This window comes from Heptranchias perlo, chromosome 33, assembly GCF_035084215.1.
Source record: "Heptranchias perlo isolate sHepPer1 chromosome 33, sHepPer1.hap1, whole genome shotgun sequence".
NCBI lineage: Eukaryota > Metazoa > Chordata > Chondrichthyes > Hexanchiformes > Hexanchidae > Heptranchias > Heptranchias perlo.
Window position 1 is genome coordinate 13698221 of NC_090357.1, and position 27597 is coordinate 13725817.

The following is a 27597-nucleotide window of genomic DNA, read 5'->3' on the forward strand; positions in this document are numbered from 1 at the left end:
TCAATAGCTTCACGCGAGGTGTTACAACTTCTGTTTTTAAAAAAACTAGAATAAGATAGGTAGTACCGACAATGGAGGATTAAAACATGGACACAGCAGTCGTCATCTTATTTTGTAATTTTTATTGAACACAAGTATCTGACATAATGCAAAGTCAAAAATTTCGGTTAGTAGTCAGTATTTACACCAGTGATAGTGGAAAGGTGGTTTAATCTTTGCTCAATAAAAAGTTCTGTAACAGGAGAGAAGGCCCTAAATGCAGGGTATTCTAATTAGGGGTGACAGTGGAGGTTGGAGGCTTTAATCCTTATAGGGTTTTACAGATGGAGTCCAGCCGTTGAGATTTACAGTAGAAGGTTATAAGGCTATTTTATATGTGCCGCCTTCTTTGTTCAAGATTGAAGGACTGGGCTTTTCCTCTTCTATGCTCACCAGCCTGTGATTTTCTGCCCATTGATGTGACTAGGGAGGAAAGTCGCAGGTAAGAGCGGAAGTTGAAAACCTCGGCCAGTATACCTATAACGTGAACTGCATTCGAAATTCTAAAAGGGGCTCTGGGGGATGATTTCCTCTAATGGCTATTTGAAGCAAAATGGTAAATGCATTTATGATTTTACTACAAGCAACACAGGAGAAAATCCTCTGCCCTAATGACTATATTCAGTTATCTGTTCACTGAAGATTTGCTAAATGGCACAGTTAAGACAACAAACATCCATTCCTTTCACTACTAGATCATTGCATGGTTGCAATGATCTGTGTAAACTTGGTCCCATTTTAATGCCAGCACAAATATTACAGCAAGTAATGGGTTTAAATATCGCTGGGTAATTAATTATATTAGGGGTAGGGCTTGATTTAAGGCAGCATTGGAATAAAAATGCCATTTATTTTTGCTGTGTTGCTATAGTAGTAAATGAGTCCAAAAGGTAATCTGATGCAGCCTCAAGTTACATCTGTACATAGGTTAAGCCTTAATTAAACATGTGACTTAAAAGGTGCCTCCAGTGTCATCCCTAAAGTTGAATATATGCAAACACTTGAAGCAAATGACAAGACCAGTATTTCACAGTTTGAACTTACAAATTAGCAATGCGATCATTACTGGACTGAGACTGCACACAAAATAAAAGTACATGAAAGAGTAAAGCCCCATTGGATTGTGCTAATGGGGTATGCTCCCAGTCTTACCATCATTGTTAAACATTACAGGCAATAAAACTTATAACACATGGAATTCATGCCCAAACATGTTTGCCGCCCCTTATTTTTTTTAAAAACTTTTCCCCCCCCCTCAGTGATGGCATTTTCCCACACAATCTTCAGAACTACCTGCTACACCTTTCACAACCAAGCTATGCTGAATTTCTTTGAAATACTATGACAAAAACACACTATAATATTCACGCATTCACAGTGCACAAGCTTGCAGTCTAAAAAGTTGAAACATTGCTTCAGAAACAGAAATACGCTACATAATTCCTTTCATAGCTGCGAGAATTGAAGGTGTTTTGCAGTGGAAACAAGAACAATTAACATAAATGTATATCAGACTTTAATGAAGTAAACTGGTCTTAATATGGTGTGCAATCATATGGTATAACTAAGATCTTTTATTCTGATAGCAGATCAAATAAGCAATGTGTATTCTAACTAAAGGGTGATGAAGGAAGGCAATGTAAACACTTCCATTTAAAAAAAATCATGGCAAAATCAAGCAGGCTAAACTATTGTCATTTAAAACAAGCCGTGAAAAAAAAATTACAAAGCCTGTTACATTTACACACAATTATAACATGTAACGGTTAAACAATTATGGTTTGCAGTCTTAAACCAATAAACACTGAAAATAAAAGTTGGCAAAAATTAATATTCATTTCATAAAATTGAATACTGCAAATTGAAATATACTTCACATATGCAAATTTACAAACCTTCTGTTTAGTCAAAAGCTAACTCAGGATCAAAACTTGCAAATAAAAAAAAATTATAAACACAGGTTAAGATAGCAATGCTTTGTGCACATAATGTATTTGTATGAACAGTGAAGCAATCACATTTCTAGCCTTACAACGGTAATTTATAAAGCTGTGTTTTAATCAGTTTTTTTTTAAACTTTGAAAAAAGAGGATAAAAATCAGTTGTGGCCGTTTCTACAGGTATGTACTGAAAACTCTTTCTTTTGTTTCAACTATTCACTCTACTAACATAGGGAGAAACTGAAGGAGTATCTCAGTGGTTTCTAACTGAAGAACTCACACGTTATCTAAAAATCACAATTCTTACTAAGCGCAGTGAAAAATGATAACTACAATTAAAGTACCCCAGGTAATTTTTTTTCAACAAGTACCAATTTCAATTATGTGGTCAACCCTTTAATGAAGGAATTTTACAAAAAGCAAGTGTGCCACAATTGATCCCCTTCTCAGCTGAAATCTACAAACAGGAAAACATGTTCAAAAATAATAAAAGAGACATTGAAGGGAAACTGGTTTCTGGCTTTGTTTGATCATGCTTTGCTTTCATTCTCATTTGTTTGTGTGGCTTCGTTAGGAACCGTCTTTACTTCTGTCCCTTCTTGTTTGGGCTTCTCCTCTAATGGGACCTTCCTGTCAAGCAGAAAGTGAGGTAGAACATGAATTACTATGATGCCACAAGTGAAAGCAGCAGGGAAAGAAAGCACACAGCAATAGGTGAAAGTATCAGACACCATAAATGAAACTGTAAGTGTTCGCTAACCATTTTATGAAGTATGCACGATTGTGGTAACTGTGCCATATCTTACTCTAAATACAATTTCATACCACAGTATTATAGTAGGTTCAGCACAGGAGGTGGCCATTTGGCGCATTGTGTCTGTGCCAGCTCTTTGAAAGAGCTATCCAATTAGTCCCATTCCCCTGCTCTTTCCCCATAGCCCTGTAATTTTTTTCCCTTCAAGTATTTATCTAATTCCCTTTTGAAAGTTACTATTGAATCTGCTTCCATCACTCTTTCAGGCAGTGTATTCCAGATCATTAAAACTCACTGCGTAAAAAAACATTTCCTCATGTCGCCTCGAGCTCTTATGCCTTAAGTCTGTCTCCTCTGGTTACCGACCCTTCTGCCACTGGAAACAGTTTCTCCTTATTTACTCTATCAAAACCATTCATGATTTTGAACACCCCTTTCAAATCTCCCCTTAACCTTCTCTGTTCTCAGACGAACAACCCCAACTTCTCCAATCTCTCCACATAACTGAAGCTCCTCATTACTGGTACCATTCTAGTAAATCTCTTCTCCACCCTGCCTAAGGCCTAGACATCCTTCTTAAAGTGTGGTGCACAGAATTGAAAACAATACTCCAGCTGAGGGGTTTTGTTAGCAAAATTGAAGCCCATGGGATTAAGGGGGCAGTGGCTTCATTGATATGAATTTGGCTAAGGCATAGAAGGCAGGGTGTAATGGTGAGCAGTTGTTTCTCAAACTGGAGGGGAGTGTGCAATAGTGTCCGCTGGGGTTGGGGTTGGCGTTGGCATTGGGACCACTGCTCTTTTTGATATATATTAATGACCTGGACATGGGTATACAGGGCATCATTTCAAAGTTTGCAGATGACATGAAACTCAGAAATGTAGTAAATAGTGAGGAGGATAGTAAAAGACTTCAGGAGGACACAGACAGACTGGTGAAATGGGCAGACACATGGCAGATGAAATTTAATGCAGAGAAGTGTGGAGTGATTCATTTTGGTAGAAAGAATGAGGAGAGGCAATATAAACTAAATGGTACAATTTTAAAGAGGGTGCGGGAACAGAGACACCTGGGGGTGTCTGTCCAAAAGTCTTTGAAGGTGGCGGGACAAGTTGAGAAGGCTGTTAAAAAGGCATATATGATCCTTGGCTTTATAAATAGAGGCATAGAGTACAAAAGCAAGGAAGTTATGCTAGACTTTATAAAACAGTGGTTAGGCCCCAGCAGGAGTACTGTGGTCAATTCTGGGCACCGCACTCTAGGAAGGATGTCAAGGCCTTAGAGAGGGTGCAGATGAGATGTACTAAAATGGTACCAGGGATGCGGGACTTCAGTTACGTGGAGAAACTAGAGAAGCTGGGGTTGTTCTCCTTAGAGCAGAGAAAGTTAAGGGGAGATTTAACAGAGGTGTTCAAAATCATGAAGGATTTTGACAAAGTAAATAAGGAGAAACTGTTTCCAGTGGCAAAAGGGTCAGTAACCAGAGGACTTAAGGTAATTGGCAAAAGAACCAGAGGTGACACAAGGAAAAAAAAATGTATGCAGCGAGTTGTTATGATCTGGAATCTCTATGCCTCTATTTATTCAATGATAACATTCAAAAGGGAATTGGATAAATACTTGGAAGGGAGAAAATTTGCAGGGCTATGGGGAAAGAGCAGGGGAACGGGACTAATTGGATAAATCCAGCAAAGAGCCGGCACAGGCACGATGGGCCAAATAGCCTCCTTCTGTGCTGTTTCATTCTATGATTCTATTACTACAAATACTTTGTGCACAATGTTCAAAAGCTACTTTTGCTATCACCAAACAGTGAATTTGCTTCTCTCCTGCACATTTGCAAAGTATCAACAAATAAAACCAGCAAGGTACCATCACAACTCACTACTTTTTGCAGATCTTCAATTTTCCCAAGTTCCTGTATAAAGATAATCCCAGAATTGGAGGAGAAGAATTTTGTTACATTTTTAAAATAAGCCTTTTGCATTAATTTCTGGTAAATTGTTTCAACACGAAATATATAAAATTGTTCCAAAACAATATGACAAATGAAAAGAAACAGAACAAAATATATCACAGCATGGTATCAAAAGTATCTTGTATTTCTAAACACTTACTACTTAAACATTAAGCATGCTTAAAATACGAAAACAGCACAAGACTTGACTTACAGAAAGAATCATAGTTATGGAAACTACAAACTCAGTAGAAAGTAAAACACAGATAAGTGCTGAGCTGCTTAGTTACACAGCTTCAAGGGTGTGCACCAAAGCAATCTTCCTGTAGGGTAACTCTCATTACCTGAATAAATGAGAGCTAGGTATGAAATATTATTATAAAACCTAAATATAAGCAAATCTAGTCTCTCTCTGAAAAAAAACCCCCACTAAAATAGCTGGCTTTTTCACTTCATTTGGATTTTTCCTAAGCCTTGTTGTAATTAGGAAACATTTATTTATGTAAACAGTGATAAATATTTGGGATAAGATACTACGCAAGATAATAAAAGTCCTTTAAGTTTTTATGTTGGATGTTTGTAAATACATTGGCCAACATACAGACAAGACCAATCATGGATGTTTTAGACAGGAGCCCGGGGCGTAATTTAATTTGATTTGACAATTTGTTTTAACATCAGCTTCTTCGATGGACTGTATGGTGTGGAACTGGGGCCCATACAGACCAGGAAAGTCACAGGTTTAATCCTTAGTCTATGTTAAATTAGCTTATCTCAGCCAGGGCAGTATTGAGAAACTATAGTTCGTGGGAAAACTCAGACAGGTTTCTGCTCCTAATCACTATCCAGTAACCATGGGAAGTGTCAAGTGAGGGCAAAGTCATTCTTGGCTGCCTTGGAGGGATACGGCACAAAGGTGGGTAAATGGAATTGAGATACAGATCAGCTATGATCTAATTGAATGGCAGAACAGGCTTGAGGGGCTGAATGGCCTACTTCTGTTCCTATATTCTGATGTCCTCTATTGTTGCACAGCCTGCTAACATACACTGTCTAGACTTGCACCTAAATAATGGGTACTGGCATGAGGTACCAGAGAGCTGCTGTTGCTGTGGAACCATATCAAAGTGAAGAGGCTCCTCTTTCAGAGGAGGGGTAGAGCAAAGCATACTGGACGAAAAAAAAATAGTTGCGACTCCAACTAGTTAATTCTTGTTCCTGACATGTCTCTTAAGTGTAAATGCCTGACAAGTGAACAGTTTGAAGGGTGCCCATTTTAAAACGCAGTGTTTGATGAAGGGAGAACACAGGAAGTTTATTTAGAATTTGGTGAAACACTTCTAACCGATTGAGGTGACAGTTCACTTATTATACATGGGCATTGGTGTTCAGAAAAAGACAACTTTACTCCCCATCTCTCTTTCTCCTTAAGACAATCATTCATGCTGGAGTACAGTTCCACGGATAGTATCAGGCCTAAAGCATCTGATCCGTGGTCTCTCTTCATGTGTGAGCCTTGACAGGAAGTGGGAAAGTGTGTACGTATGTGGAGTTGGCTGAAGACATGGTCAGGCTTTGCTATATTTTCTACTTGTTTTACAGCCTTTATTCAAATAAACCTTCCAACAGATGTAAACCCATTTCATTGGAAACTTTAGGCTGGAATATACAATTGGAGCAAAAATCTATCTGGGCCCATTTTTGACGACGGGAAACGGCAATTTAGGGCCACCTGCCTTGCCAGCAGCCCGTGGGTAAGTTCCAGGAGGGGTGTTGGAGCGGGCATCAGTGGGTGAGAGGGTGTTCGTGGTGCCTGTGGAGTCCAGGGAACACTCCAGCTCTTCTGGCACCAAAGGAATGTTTTTTTAAAAAAAAACTTACTTTTCATTGGTGGCCGTTAAAGAATCCTGAGCGGGGCAGTTCAGACGTGTAACCTGCTTATCAGGAAACATATTTTTCCAAGGGGTCAACAGGCATTAGGCCCCTAATTAACATATTCAAGATGCCTAAAAAATGGGCCTCACAAATTTAGCAGTGGGACCAATGCCTGCTCAGATTGGGTGTAGGTCACCCCACTGCTAAATTAGCACACTTTGCATGCGTTTAACGCCCAAAAAATGTGCACAATATTTGCCATTTTCAACCCCATGAAATCTCAATGAAAATGTTTCTACTACCGGATATAGCTGTTATAGATGTATTTGCTTTTTTAAAAAAAAACTTCTATATTGAAGGGGAAATAAAGCAACGATTAATCATGGCGTTAAATTTACAAATTTTAATAACTGAACTTTCAGCATTACCTACACCTAACCCCCAAAATCCACACTGGAATAAACCACATAGCATTAATGAAAAGGTTTAAAATTGTTGCATTTTATATGTCAGTGCTTACAATGCCTTAAGGTTCAACACTTGGGTTCACTTTTAAAGATTAGTTTACTGCACAGCCCTTGCATGCAGTAAATGAGATTCTGAAGGAACATAAAATCATTGCAGTAACTGGCCAGCAGCAAATGGAAAACAACACATTAACTAGATCTTTAAAAAACAGAACCCCCCAAAGCAGAAAACTATCTCTGTATAAACAAAACACATGCACATTAAAAAAAGACACTCATGCATGAAACGTGGTCATCATTAAGAAAGAGTCAATAAAACCTGAGGGAGGTTTCATTTGAAATACTTCAATTTTCTGAACAAACATTTAAAAAAAAATATGTTTGGGTTCAGAATCTCCCGGCACTGAATCAAAACTTTTATCAAAATCAGTGATGACGTCATGAAATTGAAGAGCTAGTCTGTCTGTAAACCTGGCAAATTTGGAGCTGATTACAATCATTCTTATTTGGATTCATCTCAATTTACTGGTCTGAAAACCAACAGATTCTACTTGAGCGACAAGAGCAACAGGTCTGAAATTACTTTGAAATGTTGATTTCTCGGTTGAACAAAATGATGCAGTTATCAGAGGCTGGGCTGAGTTGCATTTCAAAGGAATGTTTGCTAGTTATGGAGTGGAAGTAACACACAGTTGAAATGATGTGATGCTGCAGTACCTGGAGTTAATGATTGGTTATTTTGACACTGGATTGTGATGTTTCCAATAAGTTGGAACGGTGCTGTGGTATGTTGGAAGGATGTGAGTTTGCTCCAATGGTTCCATGATCTTGGCCATGGTGTTAAGGGGAGTTCCAGAATAGAGGCTAAGCTCTTCTCCATTGTGAGGGGGGAGGGGACAGGGAAAAATTCATGGCTGAGTCTTCTAGGTCATTCTCATGTACTTCCCAGTGACCGTGTTATCTGTGGCTCACTGGTAGCACTCTCGCCTCTGAGTCAGATGGTTGTAGGTTCAAGCCCACACAAAATCTAAGCTGGCATTCCAGTCCAGTACTGAGGTACTGCTACACTGTCAGAGGTGCCGTCTTTTAGATGAGACGTTAAACCAAGGCCCCGTCTGCCCTCTTGGGTGGATGTAAAAGATCCCATGGCACTATTCGAAGAAGAGGAGTTCTCTCTGGTATCTTGGCCAATATTTATCCTTCAATCAACATCACTAAAACAGATTATCTGGTCATGATCTGATTGTTGTTTGTGGGACCTTGTGCGCAGATTGGATGCCACATTTCCTACATTACAACAGTGACTACAGTTCAAAAATACCTCATTGGCTGTAAAGCGCTTTGGGACGTCTTGAGGTCATGAAAGGCGCTACATCAATGCAAGTCTTTCTTTCTTTTTTGACCCAGGTTAAGAATGGTCTTGCAGCAGGTGATTTTTTGACTGTGCGATGTGAGTCAAACTAAAGTTGTTGGGGGGCCCGGGGGGGGGGGGGGGGGGGGGGCGGCGGGGAAATAATTTTCTGCAAAGCTTACAGATAAGAGATAAATACGTTTATATAGTTTCTTTCAACCTAGAAATTATTGAACACCAGGAAACAGAGAGTAAGTATGTTAAGTCCTGTTATCAACTTGTGTTGTTAGTGCAGAACCTAGAATCTTTACATTCAGCCTCAGCCACAGTGACTAGTTCTTACTTTGGTGGAGATTTGTGGTCAGCACAACATGTGTGCGTATTTAATGATGTGGCTAGAGTCACCCTGCAGCACTGTTTGGAAAATGCACTGGAAAGAAATAATCACCATCAGCACCAACAAGTAAAGGCTCACAAAGCATTATATTTTTTATAATCAGAAACACTGAGTTGAAATTTATTTGCTGGTTGTTGGACTGTTGTTACTTCAGAAGTAGGAATCCCTTAAAGTGTTATTCTATTTTTGTTCAAGGAAAAAAAAAGCAATGCCTTACAGTACAATACCCTGGCTGTGCCACCAGATTCTCTGGTCTTATTGCTGTGAGCAACCAGGTTCTATTGCCGTAACTCATTTCCAAATACAATCGTTACCAGTGCTTAAAGGGCTGAATGTTACCATCCCACCTAATCCGCTGTGTTGGTTGACATTGGGCTAAGTTTGAATAAGAAGCCAATTAAAACACTTTCAGAAAACAGAACCAGGTGCTGTTGGTGAACAGTGCCAATGGAAATATGTAAATTTAGCTTGGTTGTCATTTATATATTTAAATTTATTCCCTGCTATTACAAAGGGCAATTGTTTTAGAAGGCAGGTCTACTGTAGGAAGCGTATTTGCTGCCCTCCATCAATGAAAAGTTGTACTCATTGTTGCTATTCATTTTATTCACATTTGTGTCTTCAATCCAGCATAAATGAACTGCAAAATTGTGTGAAACACTGTAACTAAAAATACTGCAAATATAAATAGACACATTCCTTTCCCCCAGACAATTTAAATGTAATTTAAATTGCATGTAATTTTGCAATTCACAATTGGAGAGAGGTTCATGCTGAATAAAAAGGTAAGTGCAACAAGATGTTGTTTAATTGGAATGATTCTTGTAAACTTCAGTTACAAGTTTTCAGAATTTCGATCAATGATCGAGTCATTTAAAGAAGCCATCAAACTCATCTCATATATAATCAGACCCATCTGCCATATCTAAACATCAAATAATGTTGGATTAATTTTTTTTCTCTAAGCATGTTAAGTCAAGATGTAACTGTAACAATCTATTAGAAAAGTATCCTTTAAATTGTCTTAATTCTTGTAAAATTAGCAATGTTAGTGACCAGGTTTTATGCAGGAGCTGAAAGGACAAGAAAGCACAGCTGCATCACAACAAAGACACAGTGACAAGCAAGTAGCATTAGTGTGAAAAATGCCCATACTCTTCCTTTGCCGGAGCAGATGGTAAAGCGGCGTCTGCAATGGAAGGAGCAAGGTCAGCAGCTTTCCCACCAGCCATAGTGGGAAGAGAAGAATTGCCAAGAGCTGCAAAAACATCCTTTGCAAGGTCAATGTCTGAGGTCTTGAAGGTCCCTCCGTCAATTGGAAAGTCCTCGCCCTTGGAGGGTTTTTTGCTGCTATCTGTAGCAGCCTCGTTCTTCACACTGGTGGAGTTATTTGTTGGCTCCACGGGGCTCTTCACTGAGTTAGGCTTTGCAGCTTCTGTATCTGGGCTCTTGGTAGTCGTTGGAGCTTCTGGCTTGGGCTGCTGCAGCGCTGATGTAGCTGGGGGACTGGCTGGGTTTCCAGGGCTGGGAACTGGGCCAGAAGGTTTGCTGTTATTGGCAGGAGCTTTTGAGGCCTCCTCTACTTTTCCAGCAGTAGGAAGAGGGGCAGAGGCTTGGTTGGAATTGGTGTTTGAGACTGGATTAGTGGAGACTGGGGCAGAAGAAGGAGGCAAAGAAACAGAGACTGGGGCATCACTGAGATCAACAAGGGGTGCAACCTTGGGAGCTGCCTCAGCCTGAGACACGGTGGAAGGTGAGGTGGGAGATGCTGCAGCTGCCTTGGGTGGGTGAGGTGGAGCAGCTGAAGCAGGTGATGGCTCAGGTGTAGTTGAGGCTGGGAGTGCAGCGCTGGAAGTGAGTGTAGTCGTTTCACTTGTTGGACTGTTTTGAGCAGTGGCAAACGTTTCAGTGATAGTGTCAGAGTTAGTGGTTACTGTGGTGACAGAAGGCAACATGTCCTCGACAGTAGCCTGGGTATCTGCTGCGTGCCTGTGAGGACAACAGGAGTAGAAAATGGATAGAATAGACAATATAGCAATAGTGACAGAAAGAAGCAAAAGCACACAAAGACTATATCATGCTGCCACATATGCAACAGGTAACATTAAATAAGCACCATACTCGTTTGAAAATAGGATTGTCTTACAATAACATTCTTAGCCAGTATCCTAAATGGCTAAGATTTTTTCAGAAAACTGAGGGGAAGTGACTTAAGCTTCAGTAATCCCAAACATTAATATCAAAGCCATAGTAAATCACAATGTTAGGTGGTTGCATAATTCCATTTTTTCCTAAATTAATTTAAAGCAAAATTCACATTGGAATACTTTTATTGTTTCAGTATGTCTTCTTGCAAAATTGTAAAGCACTTTATAATTCAAGTTTTGAGTTATTATATGTGTACAACCATGTAAAGAACTTCACAGCGCTGTTTGTTAAACCAGTCATAGAGATAAAAGTCAGAATTTTACTGAAACTCAATTTAAGCTTATTTTATTAGCAGCTGTTAAGCAGAAATCATATAAAACTTGATTTGTTTCTCTCAGTTTTGACTTAGTTCATTTTCAACTGTATTTGCAAACCTTTAATGATCCCTTGAAATTCATGACCGACTATGACTCTTAAGTTAATAAGTTATGGACCTTAATGGTCCTCATTTTGGCTTGGTCCTTCAAAAACATTCAATAACATTATGATAAGGTAACTCTGGGCTGGGAAGCACTATCAAGAAAACAGAAGCCAAATTAGACCGAACACTGCACAGTAACTCACAGAATTCACAGAAGTCATAAAGCAAGCAGAAATGATTAACCAACCATACAAACACAAAATTTAAGCATAAAACCAGCTGAGAACACAGTACAAAGCAGCCACATTCTCAAACACGCTGCTACTTACTCAGGCTCTGTCAATGGAGTGGTTTCATTGGGTTCCGTTTGGCTTCCACCATCATGATTGGGAGTTCGTTCTTCCTCGGTCCGCACTTCCACAATGGGCTCCTTTGATTCGTCTTTACTGTAAGCAAATGCAAGGCATCAATTTGAATACTGGTGGGTAAGGACAGATTTTGATATGCTCTTAGTGGCCAATTAGTTACCAACAATAAATGCTATAGCAAAGGTAGATTTATTGTGGATATTCTATCAACTAGATTGACCACAATAAAGTTGTCACCAAGTGTGAGGATCGGATTACGGGCACAGGTGGTGGACCAAGAAATCCTAATGGGTTTCATATAGGAACTAGAAAAGTTCTGGTCAAAAAATGGGATTCAGGGTTATTAAAAATGCACCAAAGAAGTACTGCGGATAGGTGGGCTAGATGGACTGACAGTCTTCTTTCATGGTGACATAGTAACAAGTTTCAGGCAGGAGAAGAATGCTGGAATAAGTACAAGGAATGAAAGCAGCAGCGCAACCATTCGAATAAAATAAATGGTTTTCAGGCCTCTCTGTAGAGCTCTGTAAAGTCTGGAAATAAGTAACGTGCTCTGATAGTTTACTAAACTGCAAAGAAATACAATTTATTAAGTGTGTCCAAAATGCTTATATTAGACTGGGATATCATTTGAGTAGCAGAGTTCTTGTGATGTAATTCTAGGGCTGGAGAGGCATTTCAGAGTTGTGAAGAAACCTTTTGATTCAATGGTTTGGCTTTTCTCCCCCCTTTTAGGACTCAACTTAGGCACCTTATTTCAGAAAAATATAGGAACTACTTCACATGCTGGAGCTCTGTGATTTCCAATTAATATTTACTTGTTTTGCTGGTTTATTACTTGAATCTGTCAACATAGTTTCACACATTATTTCCAGTATGGCAAAATGATTAATGAAAGGTTTGAAACCAATTCAGATGATGTTGTAAGTACAGTAGTGCACCGACCACTGGACACTTTAACTTTGCTGCCATAACACAATCATTATATTTCAGAGAAATTTCAGATTTAAGCCACTTACGAGAAAGCAGCTTTTCCTTCTTCAATGTCCTTGCCCTTAGATCCCGGCCCAGGCTGTCCACAGAAATTAACTGCAATGCACATCAGTAGGCCACACTTATTAATGAAGTAGCAGGTGACGTCTACGACGACCAGCAAGATGAGGAAGATGACGATAAGAATGCCAACAATGGCACCGGTCCCCAGACCTGAACTGTTTGATGGATCAGCTTCTAGAAGAAAGGGAATCAATTAACTACTAAACAAGACTCAACAATTTCCTAATTTCACTAAATTTAAAAATATGCAAAACATCAGTTTAGATCTAACCTGGTCAGAAACATAACAAGAATTCACATTTTGTATATTGACAATTTAGATTTATTTAAATCTGCAGTGTCCCTTTAAAAGACCATTGTTTTGTTGTTTGGAACCTTTATTAATTCTTCAACAAACTAAGACAAACATAAAAATCCTCACTCCAACATTTCTGTTGAAATAAACTGAATGCTTTGCTGGCTATCAGGTGCAACATATATAAGCAAGAAATTGATCTACATATAGAGATACTAGGTGTGCTTGATATATACAATTCCGGCACAGGCATGATGGGCTGAATGGCCTACTCCTGTACTGTATCTACTATGACCACGAGAGGGACTGCACATACTTCCTAATTGCAGCAACCATACCCCGAGTCCTCGTAACAAGGCAAGTCAACCAATGCCATAGATAGTGGATGTTTCAATTATATCAACATCATTGCATCGTGCCCCTTTTAAAACTCTGCTTCTGAATTTCAGCTCAATTTCACAAATTTCAAAACTCCGGTATATTATCTTTGTCTGGAGAGGGGTTACAAGTAAACTGATCACTACATTAGGTGGGTGTTAACAAATCCACAATGTAGGGGATAGTGAGAGAGATAACTGCAGATAAATCCCAGATTCAGGTGCAGCCTTTGAAGTATGTACATATCTCTTGAGGCTTTAATATGCATCATTCTGACATCTGCATAACTTGTTCCAAATAACAAAGCAGAGAAATAAACCTGAAGTAATCTTTGAAAGAAAAATAAATACAGAAATAGGAATAATAGGGTGGATTTTTCTCTTTAGTTTGGTTAGTTTCCCAGTGTAAATTGGGGAGTTGGGGACAGAATACCGGCCTGTAAGCTATTCTGACCCCTCCCCGCCAGTCGCTGCCACTTCCAGGATTTCCTCTGAAAAGAACAATGGCTGAATACATCTGTTTAAATATGGTAGATGTCTTCAAATTACATAGTAACAATGTAATGATGGGTTGATATATTTCTCGATACTGCCATAGCAACCCTGGGGTCAATTTTAGTTTGCCAAAGAGGCGTTAACGTTGCAGTAAAAGCCTCAAAATAGTCGGTAGAATTACTGCCCCAATAACGCCGACATTCTGCCCACTGCCACTTTCACAGGAGCCTACTGCAGGGTAGCCAATGTGTCAGTCTGTTTCATAGGATGCCGATTGCCTCTTTAGGACAGAAGTGGCCAGAGCATGCACTGTGCATTATAAACCGCCATTGTCTACCAAGGGGCTGGAATCAGAAAAAAAAACCCTCAGGCTGAATGTAAAATGATAAATGAACGTAACGAAATGTACTGCATCTGTAACCGATAAAGACTGTAAAGCAATGAGACACCCTAGGGTGCCATGAACTGTATTTACAATGTATGGTGCGTTACTACTGATTGTACCAGGGCCGTTGATTTGTACTGTACGTACCGTTGCAAATTATATGACCTGTATTGTACTGTTTCGAAGCATTGTCTGTACCTTCACAAATTTTATGATTAAAGTTTATTTTGAAATATATAAAAAAAAGCGCTGTGCATTCTCCAAACAGTTACAATGGTGATAGAGCCAAAAAGGCCCCAGGAAGATAAGTTTAAATGATTCTGTGGTGCCTGAAGGAGCACGAGTGCCACTCCGGGCCCCAGAAAAATAATCTGGGCTTCTGCTGCTCTTGGCTCCCATCCCCCTTTCTGAGACTCTTAACCCTCCGGTTTGCTTTGCTGCCAGCTGGCCTGAATCTGCCAGGCTGCAGTGTGTTGCCATTTGGCACCCGCAGTTCACCAGTTCTATTTAAATGAGGTCTGGGCCTCAAAATGGCTTCAGTCTCTTCGCTGCCAGAACAGGCAGGCTGTCGGCATGCTCCGACGGTCAGCCGTCCAAAAGTTAAAATCGACTCCTGCCGAATCTCTGACTGAGATTGTGCTACAAGTCAATGCCCAATAGGAACTGGGTTAAAACTGTCCAAGCCTACTTCACATAGGGTCCTCAGTCAGCAGAAAAGGGATGATGTAGAGATGCCGGTGATGGACTGGGGTGGACAAATGTAAGGAATCTTACAACACCAGGTTATAGTCCAACAGTTTTATTTGAAAATCACAAGCTTTCGGAGGCTTTCTCCTTCATCAAGTGAGTCACCTGATGAAGGAGAAAGCCTCCAAAAGCTTGTGATTTTCAAATAAAAATGTTGGACTATAACCTGGTGTTGTAAGATTCCTTACATTAGCAGAAAAGGGAGGTATTCATTCCATCAATTTGCACTGAAAGATCTATCCAGTTACCTAACACAAATTATTTGATAATAGGCCTACAGAAAGGTTCAAGAAAAGGGATACTGCAAATTTAGCAGATTATGTTTTCTGTTTGGTAAACCATAAGACAAATTTACTACATAACTTAGATTGTTAATGGACCTCTTAAATTGTGGTGAGCGAGCCAGTGGGATTATAAAATACATTTTCCTTCCACAGGATTTGAAAGAGTTTCACACTATCCCTTTACGGTATCAGTTCAACAACCTAAATAGCACAATCACCCATATAAAATCTGTGTTTTAAATGTTTGTACATTATTTCTAGAACAGATTATCTGGTCATTATCACTTTGTTGATTGTGGGACCTTTCTATGTGCAAATAAGCTACTACGTTTCCTACATTACAACAGTGACGACACTTCAAAAGTATTTCACTGGCTGTAAAGCGCTTTGCGACGCCCTGAGGTTGTGAAAGGCGCTATATAACTGCAAGTCTTTCTTTCCATTTCATGCATTGAAGCTTCAAACAATCACCAACTGTGGCATTCACTAAATCACAGCCAGTGACAAAAACGATGTAACTGCTTGAATTAAAATTCCAAAATATACTGGTATTGATTTTAACTTTTAGGCACCGACCAGCAAAGCATGTCAGCAGTTTGTCCGTTCCGGCAGCGAAGAGGCCCAGGCCTCGTTTAAATAGAACTGGCGCCAAATGGCAGCGGCGCAGTCCTGCTCCTTCTGGTCCCACAAAAATAATTTAAAACATAACATTTATCAGGGCCTTTTCGGCTTTATCACCAGTAAAACTGCTCAGAGAGTGCACAGCGCGCTTTCTGACCAGCTCTGTCCTAAAATGGCAACCAGGATCCTAAGTACGTCATAGGTCCCCGATTTGCATATTACAAAGGGCCTATCTCCTTAAACAGGGAGGTGCTTCAGCCATTGGTCTCTGTAAAAGTGGCAGCGGGACAGCGTCAGTGTTAATAGGACGGTAAGACTACTGACCCCATTTTGAGGCCGTTACCGCCTCGTTAACACCGATTTCGGCAAGTTAAAATCGACCCCACTGAGTACAATTCATGGAAATACTGCATTAATTTCATTCAGGAATCATTAGACAGGAGCAAAGTTGCCAAAATTAATGTTCAAGGGATTTTAAATTTTTTTGTGCTATTACAAAGGCATACCAGCCTCGATAATGCATTTTCAGAAAGAAGTTCTTGATGCAGTAAGAAACCATATGAAAGATGATGGCACAACCAATGTTGTTCTGAGAGCTTACTGGGAATGCAAAACAGCTAAACGTGCTTTAACAAACCTAAGTCTTTCAGTACCGCAGCTGCCACCAAATGGTGATGCAATACTACACAAAGGATACGACAGCTTTGTGTGTCTAAGTTTTAAAGTTTACACATAATTAAATAAATTATCAATAATGTTTTATACACTTGCTGTTGGTGATCCAGGCGCTTCGCAAGGGAGAGGTCAGGATTATCGGAAAGGGAGGGTCAGGCCAGCCATTTGTAAATTGTCATTTGCAGAGGCCTGGGAGCAGTACCTGTCATTTCAGCTAGGGATAGTGCACGGTATCAGGAGATTAAAGAAAAAAAAAACAATATAGCAATGGGTATCTAAACGGGAGCCTGTAATGTATTATTTGTAAAACAAGTTATGGAAATCCAGCCCACAAAGCCCAGGCAGCTCAGTTCTATTTGTAGTTTTCTTTCCGCTCGTTAGTTTGTCTAGTTTACATTTCATGGTTGTCACAGTTTGGAAAGGGCTGTGCTGAATACTGTTGCCTCACACTGAATAAATCTCGAATCAAAGTGCCTAGATTTGTTAGTATCCGTAGTTTGAGATACATGCAGCTTAATGGCAATATTGCTTTAAACATTATGTTGACCACATGACTTTATGCTATGTACCTAAGCAGTTCAAGAAAACAAAAAGTTTGGACACTCCTGTGATTCAGACTGATATAGAAGTCACATAGCTATAATGTAATAAGAGGTTGAGATGACATCTTCAGGTCAGCTGAAGTCTGAAAATGTCTAACAAGCTGGTAGCACACTCCGACCTAGCTACTGTTTATTATATGCACCAACTTCCATTTGGATATTTGGGTTTGTGTCTTTTGGAGCTGTCATGGTAATTTTGACATAAGCACTTACTGTGGTATACCAACGCTTGACAGGGAGAGAAGATAGGAACATCAGGGCCAACATTCCATTAGCCTTTTAGATTACTTTTTGTACCTGTGTACTAGCTGTTAGTGATTTGTGTACATAGACATCTAAATCCCTTTGCTTCTCCATAGCTCCGAGTCTTTCACCATTAAGGAAATATTTCAATTTGTCTTTCTTGGATCCAATGTGGATGACTTCCCACTTCCCCACATTGAACTTCAAGTGCCACAGTTTTGCCCACTCACTTAGTCTGTCTATGTTCCTTTGTAACTTCCTGCTCTCATCTGGCTTCCCAACTTAATGTCATTTGCAAACTTGGATATACAACTCTCTATTCCTTCATTCAAGTCATTAATATATATGGTGAAAACCTGAGGCCCCAATACAGATCCCTGGGGAACACCACTTGCCACATCCCACCAATCAGAGAACAAATCCTTTATCCCTACCCTCTGTCTCCTACCTCCCAACCAATTACCTTATGTGGAACCTTATCAAATACTTTTTGGAAGTCCATATAGACAACATCCACAGGCACTGCCCTATCCACCATGCTAGTGACCTCCTCAAAAACTCAGACATGACCTACCCTTTACAATCCATGCTGCCTCTCTTTGATCAGCTCATACTTGTCCAAGTGCTCAATCACTGTCTCTGATAATGTTTCCAGTAACTTCTCCGCAATTTATGTTAAACTGTCAGGACTGTCGTTACTTGATGACATTTGCAATTTTCCAATCGAAAGGCATAACTCCTGAATCTAGAGAAGGCGGCAAAAATGTATTTACAACATCTAATAGGTTTATCACTAGTGACTTATTTATTACTTTATGCCTGAAAACTACATTTCACTATCCTTATATCTAATAGCTGTCAGTATCAGCAGAAAGCATCTTAATAAGAATCGTTTTAAATTACCAAAAATTACATGCAAGTTTCCCCATGGGTTTGTCTTTCTGTTGCACAGGCTTATTGAGATGTGGACTTGATCTCACTCTGGTGTCACTCTGCTTAAGTTAATGTTAAAGCAATAGTGATGTACACAGAACAAGTCAGAATTCAGTGGATAATATGCGGTTTGTCCCCCTGTTCCACAGCCTTATTGATGTGTGCACATGATCTCAATCCAATTTTTGGTGTCACTTTGCTTAAGTTAAAGTAGTGGAGACAGACACAGAACAAGTCATCATTTCTATAGATAATTCCTTTGAGAAAAGGGAAACAATAAATTATTTTATGTCAATGTGCACAAATACTCAAAATGAACTGGTTTAGCTTTATAAAGAACAAAGGATCCTCTTCATGGAGCACCACAGTGAAGTTCTTAGCACTAAACTATTTTACCTCATATAAACACTTGGGGTTACATTTTCCTCTTCCATCAAAAACATGTTAAGATCCTTATTGTTTTCAGATGTTGTTCAATCCCATTTTGTTAGCGGGAACAAAAAAATGGCTAATCATAACAAACATGTATCAATACCTCTTTCATATTTCTCAAGCAGTTAGCTGGTGTAAATGATGCATAGTTTGTTAATTCAGCTGTGGAATGCTCAAAATGTCATTGACACAAGGAAACATGAGAACAGTCTGTGGGAAACATGAGAAAAGTCTGTATTACTGACCACGCCATAGAAGTTCCTGTCATTGCATAATGGAGAGATGACCTAATGTGAGGAGTAGTTTCACGACTTGAAAAGAGAGAACACCAAGGTATGAAAAGATCATATCTTAATCTGGAGATGAAGTTAAGCCTAAATTGTTTTATACATATGCATCTCAAATAAATGACAGTACTGAATCTGAGAACGCAGCTCAATATATATTGAACTTTTGATGTACTGAATCTCAATATATCAAAGTTTTAGCTTAGTTGTCATCCCTAGCATCAAATTATTCAATTTTACTTCAATGTATGTAAAACCTTAATATATCCAAAGAATTTTGCAGCTCCACTCAGCTGCTCTTACCTGCTCCTAGCCCAGTCCTGCTCTCCTGGACTTTCCAGTGACTGTCTCCTGCCCTCCTTTCACTGGTCACAGGCTGCCTGCATTTGCCTCACCAACCTGTATTCCTAAACCTGTCCTAACTCAGCTCGGGTATAAATTCAGTGTTAGCATCTCACAGTTCTTTCTAGCACCAGTGTCCTGTTGCACGAGAATGAGAGTTAGATTCACCATCACTGTATCCTTATGCTGCTCAGTTCAGCATTGGCAGACATAATATCTGTTCTCAGCACTGTTGCCTCATTGACAGAGTTAATGACTTCTCTTTCCACCCCCATGCTGGTACCACTGGAGCCCCCCAAGGATCCGTCCTCGGCCCCCTTCTATATCTTATCTACATGCTGCTCCTCGGCGACATCTTCCGAAGACATGATGTCAGGTTCCACATGTACACTGACGACACCCATTTCTAACTCTCCACCAGCTCTCTGCGCTGTCAGACTGCTTGTCCGACATCCAATCCCGGATAAGCCACATTGTCCTCCAATTAAGCACTAGAAAGAAGAAAGCCATTGTCTTCATCCCTGCCACAAACTCTGTTCCCTCACCACTGATTATCTCCCCCTCCCTGGCCACTTTCTCAGGCTGAACCAATCTGTTCACAACATTCTACTTGACCCTGAGCTGAACTTACGATCCCATATCCTCTCGGTTACAAAAACCGTCTTCTTCCACCTCCGTAACATCGCCCGTCTCCGTCCATGCTTCAGCCCATCTGCTGCTGAAACCCTCATCCATTCTTTTGTTACCTTCAGATTCTACTATTCCAATACTCTCCTGGCTGACCTCCCATCTTCCACCATCCATAAACTTTAGCTCATTCAAAACTTTGCTGCCCGTATCCTAACTCGCACCAAGTCCCGTTCACCCATTACCCCTGTGCTCACTGACCTACATTGGCTCCTGGTCCACCAACGCCTCGTTTTTAAAATTCTCATCCACATGTTCAAATCCCTCCATCGCCTTGCCTCTCCCCATCTCTGTAACCTCCTCTAGCGCTATAACCCTCCAAGAACTCTGCGTTTCTCGAACTCTGGCTTCTTGTGCATCCTGTAATCCCTTCATCCCAGCACTGGTGGCTGTGCCTTCAGCTGTCTAGGTCCTAAGCTCTAGAATTCCATCCCAAAATTGCACCACCTATCTCTTCCACTTTAAGAATCTCCTTAAAACCTACCTCTTTGACTAAGCTTTAGTCACCCATCCTAATCTCCTTTCTTGGCTGATTGTGAATTTCCGTTTGATTATGCTCCTGTAAAGTGCCTCGGGAAGTTTTTCTATGTTAAAGGTGCTATTTATGTGCAAGTTGTCGTTGTTTACATTTTGGTAAGAACTGAAAATGTTAACAAGTAAAAGCAAGTAGCAGGATTTGTGATCATAATTATGTCCAACAGTTGGCAATAATGTAAATAGCATCGCTCACCAGAAGTGGACCTTCCAACTCTGTAACATCATCTATCTCCGCCCTTGCCTTAGTTCATCTGCTGCTGAAACCCTCATCCACGCCTTTGTTACCTCTAGACTTGACTATTCCAATGCTCTCCTGGCCGGCCTCCCATCTCCCACCATCCATAAACGTGAGCTCATCCAAAACTCTGCTGCTCATCCAAAGCTCCTCGCACCAAGTCCCGTTCACCCATCACCCCTCTGCTCCCTGACTTACATTCGCTCCAGGTCTGAGAACGCCTCGATTTGCAAATCCCTGCATAGCCTCGCCCCTCCCCATCTCTGTAACCTCCTCCAGCCCTACAACCCCCAGAGATCTCTGCGCTCCTCCAATTCTGGCCTCTTGTGCATCTCCGATTTTATCGCTCCACCATTAGCAACCGTGCCTTCAGATGCCTAGGCCCTCAGCTCTGGAATTTCCTCCCTTAACCTCTCTGCATCTCCTCCTTTAAGATGCTCTTTAAAACCTACCTCTTTTACCAAGCTTTTGGTCACCTGTCCTATTAACTCCTTATGTGGCTGGGTGTCAAATTTTGTTTGATAACGCTCCTGTGAAGCACCTTGGGATGTTTTACTATGCTAAAGGTGCTATATAAATGCAAGTTGTTGTTGTTGGACAATGAGGCACATGCACACCTGTCTTCCCAATTGCACTGCGTATTCTGCTACTGGTGGCTACTGTATACCAACATCCCTCTGGTCATCAATAGCATACTGTTGCCCTCATTTAAGTCCACAGCTTCTGTCCATGGAAATATTGTACAGCTTGCAGTTATAATTTTGTTAACCTCTAAGGCATATTGTAAGGCCTCTCTGACGAGTTCAAGAAGCTGAAGCTTTGCTTTAGTATCTCAAATGCCTGCAGATTCAAGAGTCTGGCCTGTACATGTTATTTTTTTGATAGGGTACAGGGGTTGCAAAGTAGCCCATATCATCAAAGAGGCAATCATCCACTCTTCCTCCTCCTTCAAAAAGCTGTGTTGATGTTTGATTACCTCAAAATGAAAGTATCATGAATCTTCCCAAGGAGTATGCATCTATATGCATTATTTTCCAGCAGGAGCACATACCATTTGCATGATGACTGAATAACAGTCATTCCTAATAAAGGATGCCATTGGATTGTTGGTATGTGCACAAATGGCTGCATGTCAATGATGCCCTATACTTGGTGGAACCATCAATGTGGTGAGCTTTACGGTTGCTGGTGGTGCTCTTTGCAGAAAAGTACGTAGGTGGATCTGTCGCATAACAGGGTTTCATTTAACTTCTTAAAACAGCAGTGAACAGTGGATGACACAGCAACTGATTTCTGTGGTGAATTAGATTGCCTGAAAAAAGGAATATTAAAGGATGTGGGGAGAAAAACACCAATACAGATTTGATGGACACAATGCCTGTTTCTATGTTTGAAACTCTCCAATCAGGTTCCGCCTCTGCCACAGCACTGAAATGCCCTAATCAAAGTCACAAATTACATCTTCTGTGCCATGACCGTGCTGCACTATGCCTCCTCATCCTTATCGACATGTCTGCAGTCTTTGACGTGGTTGACCACGCTATCCTCCTCCAACATCTCTTCTCCATTGTCAAGCTCAGTGGGATTGCTCTCACCTGGTACCACTCCTACCTTTCTAGCTGTAGTTAGATAATCTCCTGCAATATCTTCTCTTCCTGCCCCCACACCGTTAACCTGTGGAGCCCCCAAGGTTGCACCCTTGACCCCCTTCTATTTCTCATTTTCATGCTGCCCCTTGGTGACATCATCCGAAGACATGACATCAGATTCCACTTGTAGACTGACGACCCCCAGCTCTACCTCATCATCACTTCTCTTGACCCCCTCTACTGCCTCTGTGTTGTCAGATTACTTGTCAGACATCCAGTCTTAGATGAGCTACAATTTCTTCCAATATTGGGGAAACCAAAGCCATTGTCTTCGGCCCCTGCCACAATCTCCATTCCCTCGCCACCGATTGCACCCCCTTCCCTGACCACTTTCTCAGGCTAAACTAGACTATTTGCAACCTCGGCCCCATATCCATTCCATCACAAAGACCGCCTACTTCCACCTCCATAACATTGCCCATCTCTGCCCCCAACTCAGCCCATCTACTGCTGAAACTTGTCCAATGCCCTCCTGGCCGGCCTCCCATCTTCCACCCTTCATAAACTTGAGCTCATCCAATTCTCTGTTGCCCGCATCCTAACTCACACCAAGTCCCGTTCACCTATCATTCCTGTGCTCGCTGACCTACACTGGCTTGTGGGCCACCAATGCCACTGATTTTAAAATTCTCATCCTCGTGTTCAAATCTCTCCATGGCTTTACCCCTCCCTATCTCTGTATCCTCCTGCAGCCCGATAACATTCCAATAACATTGCATTCCTTTAACTCTGGATTCTTGTGCATTGCCCATTCCCTTTGCTCCACCATTGGCGGCCATGCCTTCAGCTGTCTAGGCCCTATGCTCTGGAATTCTCTCCCTAAACCTATCTCTTTGACCAAGCTTTTAGTCACCCATCCTAATATCTCCTTCTTATGCTCAGTCAATTTTTGTCTGATTACGCACCTGTGAAGTGCCTTGAGATGTTTTACTATGTTAAAGGTGCTACATAAATACAAGTTGTTGTTGCTGTTGTAACATTTTATGACCTCCATGGATGCCAAGAATGCTCATGCAGTATAATTGTTAAGGGCAGTGGTGACCTTTGCTGCCACTGGTAGTGTAGTGCAAATGGTTAACTGTCCCTGAAGGTCTTTGTGGACTAGATGCCATATCTCACTTGTAGTCTTCTTGCTACGTACACGCCAACATACAAAACTCGGTAAAGCTGAAGAACAGCTTCAAAAAAGCCGACACAGTCCCCAAAAAGCTGACAACTCAAAAAACAACGTACAATTGAAAAACGGCCTTGAATAAAGGCCTAAGACCAAGGCCACTGCTTCAAAATAATTAAATAAGTTAAATTGCTCTTTATCATGTAGGATTTCAGAACTTTCGTTAGTGTTTGCTTTTCTGTGAAAACTGAAACCCAAAAGCCTCATGCGTGACATATGAAAAGAAGTAGATACCATGAGATCGCTGTGAGACATGTACTTACTATGATTTAAACTGCAGATATATTCGATGTATTTTACAATGGTGAATTTAGACATTTTTGAAGGGGGAAATGAATTCTGATGGTATAAAATTTATTCCTTCAGGGTCTCAGGCCATTCTGCCCCAGAAAGGTTTAACACTTTTTTATGCATTTTCCAGTATTTTGAAGTATACTGTGATTCAGCATTTGGAGCCAAAAATTAATTCTGCAATGCAGATGTGAATAGAGGCCTCGATTTTAAAATTCTCATCCTTGTTTTCAAATCCTTCCATGACCTCGTCCCTTCCTCTCTCTGTAACCTCTTCCAGCCCTACAACCCTCCAAGATCTCTGCGCTCCTCCAATTCTGGCCTTCTGCGCATCTCCAATTTTCATTGCTCCACCATTAGCAGCTCTGCTTTCAGCTGCCTAGGCCCTTAGCTCTGGAATTCGCTCCCTAAACCTCTCCATCTCTCTCGCCTCCTTTAAGACACTCCTTAAAACCTATCTCATTCACCTGTCCTAATATCTCCTTATGAAGCTCGGTGTCAAATTTTGTTTGATAACGCTCCTGTGAAGCACCATGGGACGTTAAAGGCATTTTCATTCAACAACATTCGAATATATTCAGAATTTAGATTTGGCAGAAAATTCAGAACCTCAGATTCTAGATCCCAACTCCAATAAATTAAGGTGGTCTGGGGGAGGTAGCTTTCACTGTGCTGGAGGGGACACATATTGGCTGAATATTGTCAGAGCTTGCATGCTCCATTACCTCCTCCAATAGACTATTAGGTGTCATAGGCCTAGCAATTTGATGTTTCTCATTCAAATAGCTCTGAGAGGATAGAAAATGCCAAGCATTTACACAAGAAATCAAATATTCTCTTTTACTCTAAACCTTTATCAATCTCTTGATTCATAGAAGGACTATTTTCTTTGAGATAAAACACCGAGAAGCAGAACTAATTAGTTCAATCTATACCTGGAGCTTCCTTCAGTTCTAACGCTGTTACACGTAAATTGTTTTCAATGTAATGCAATTTAAATGAGACCTGTTTAAATTAGATTAGCAATTGATATTGTGCAATATTGACATGATTATATTTCACCAAGGATTGCTGCACATCTACTGGTTAAATTGTTTAAATGTGTTAAATAATGATAAATTTCATATTTATGCTACAATGGTAGAGCTTAAAACAACTAAGGATGAAGATTTTGAATTCACATACTTTGGCTGAGTGATAACAATCTCACCAACAATAAGCTGTAGTCCCCTAAAGAAACTTCCCAAAGGCTTCACTGACAGAATTTGATGTTGCGCTGAAAGTCCTGCCATGGCACAGTATTGCGGCCAAAACAAAAACTCATCACCTCTCTCATAAACAGGATTCTCATCCTTCAGTATGTTTCTCGTCCTGTCTCCGACGCTGGCTGTGCTTGTAATGCTGCCCCACAGTACTGTTTCAATTTGTACTGAGATAATTGTGAAAATTGAATAAAGCAATACACTGGCATCAGGCAATCAAATGTAATTAATAGCTTAATACTAGTAAAAGCCAAGTTCAGGAAGATGTCAGGAAGGATTTCTTCACGCCAAGAGAGATTAATACCTTGAATGACTTTCCAGGTAGGCTGGCAGAGGCAAAACTCTAGAATCATTCAAAAAGGCAGTTGGATGGTACAAATAGAAAGTTTACTTATTTTCATTTGGGGTGAATTCTTGTGTAAGTATGAAAGTGCCAAAATAGCATACAACCGTGAACATATTTGATACTGGCCTAGTGGTTTTACCAGTGTCACAAGGTGTGGTGGCTAGCAGTTGGGAGGTCAGCATGATCAGTGCTGGTCACGCAAGACATTTTTCATGATTATTAGCAATCTTAGTCAAATCAGATAAAAAATGGCTTGCGAAAACTTGTTGATTGCCAAGAGGCAGCTGTGGGGTTGTGTTAACATCTTGGTGAAATAATGACATACATGATGAAACAGTAAGAACAATAAACGATGGTGGGGGAGCAGAACAAATTGTCAATTTAAATGTATACAAGCTCATTATGACTTTCCTTTTTTAAAATTGGATAGTATGCATCATTACTGAAATTCAACGAGGTGCTTAAATTATATATTATTTAGCAATGGCGCATGTCAGTACAATTATGACTTCTACCACTGTGCCATAATCTGCTGACTAATGAGAACAAAAATACAAGTGGCAACAACAGCAACATGCATTTATGTGCACCTTTAATGTTAAAACTATCCCAAGTTTCTTCACAAAGCAGACAGGGAAATGGATGCTGAGTCACAGAGGCAGAGGTTGGGAGAGATAGCCAGAAGCCTGGTCAAAAACTGGGATTTGAGAAGGCTTTTAAATGAGGAAATAGAAAAGTCTTAGGGAGTTCGCGAGAGTGGAGCCAAAGTGGCTGAACGCACTGCAAATAATGGTGAGCGAAGGAACCTGGCACAAGCAGAAAGAGCAAAATCTGAAAACTGAACTGTGGGGGAAAGATATAAGGTTGGTAAAGGTTCCTAAGATATGAGGGGGGAAGCAGTCAAGGCATTTTGAAGACAAAGATGAGGATTTTAAATTTAATATGTTGGGGCAATACAGAGCCAGTATATGTCAATGAGGACAAGGGTGATGGGTGAGCAGGACTTAGCATGGAACAGAATACTGGCGGCTGAATTTCGGACAAGCTAGAATTTATGGAGAGGGGAGGCTAGAAAGGAGGACACTAGAATAATCAAGTTTAGAGGGGACAAAAAAATGGGTTAGGGTGTCAGTGGAGGTGAGATTGGAGTGGAAGTGGGCAATGAAGCACAGGTGAAAATGGGCAATCTTGGTGACAGATAGGATGTGGGGTTGAAGTTCAGCTCATGGTCAAACAGGATGTCAAAGTTTAGAAATTGACTGGTTCAGCCTGGCAGCAAACATACAGGAAAGGAAAGGATTTGCATATATATATAGTGGACCTCAGAACAACCCAAAGCAGTTTACAGCTAATTAACTACTTTTGAAAGGTAGTCACTGTTAAAAATCTATCTCCAAATGTGCACAGTGCTACTGCTGGAGTGTCACAGCTAAAGCTTTGCAGCTTATCAGCACTGAGTACTGATACATTTCCTGCTGCTTGTCCAGCTTGGACCACCCTATCTGTTTGGGCACTGACTTGCTGGGCTATTTGTAATTAAGGGGCAGAATCTCAGTCTCTTATGACAGACCGCCCACGTATCAGACTGACTGGTCAATCATCAACAGTTTTCTGGATTACTCTAATTTAGCTATCAGATTCCTGAACCTGCCACAGAGGGTTCACTTGGTTCAAGTTTTTCACCTTGGTGCAAAAGAGATCCAATTACCTGGAAAAGAGGATAGTTGCTATTTAGTTATTAAAAACTGGCAAGCGCAGGTCTGAGCCCTCAGCTGGAGGGCAGCAGTTGCAAGGAACCCTTCATCAGCAGCATGGTAAGCAGCACAATTCATCTGATTACAGAACAGACACATCACACCCCATCAAATGGTAGTTCCAGCATTTGGAGCTTCAGCAGTAACTGCTTCTGCAATCCAATCATGCTA

The 27597-nt window shown here is 40.7% G+C and overlaps 1 protein-coding gene across 6 annotated transcripts in view; it reads right to left on the reverse strand.

Annotated features, from left to right (window-relative positions):
- Positions 1-107: 107 nt before the first annotated feature.
- Positions 108-27597, reverse strand: part of LOC137301486 (neural cell adhesion molecule 1-like) — a 441173-nt gene continuing 413683 nt past the window's right edge. For 2 of the 6 annotated variants that reach the window (XM_067971002.1, XM_067970998.1), the window contains 3 exons: positions 12737-12944; positions 11679-11795; positions 108-2609 (listed from right to left, as the gene is read on the reverse strand). In XM_067971002.1, coding sequence (XP_067827103.1) covers positions 2510-2609; positions 11679-11795; positions 12737-12944 — 425 coding nt within the window. In that variant the 3' untranslated portion in view covers positions 108-2509. Of the gene's footprint in view, positions 2610-9935; positions 10770-11674; positions 11796-12736; positions 12948-27597 lie in introns of those variants that run through there. The other 4 variants (XM_067970999.1, XM_067970997.1, XM_067971001.1 and 1 more) reach the window with 3 other exon arrangements.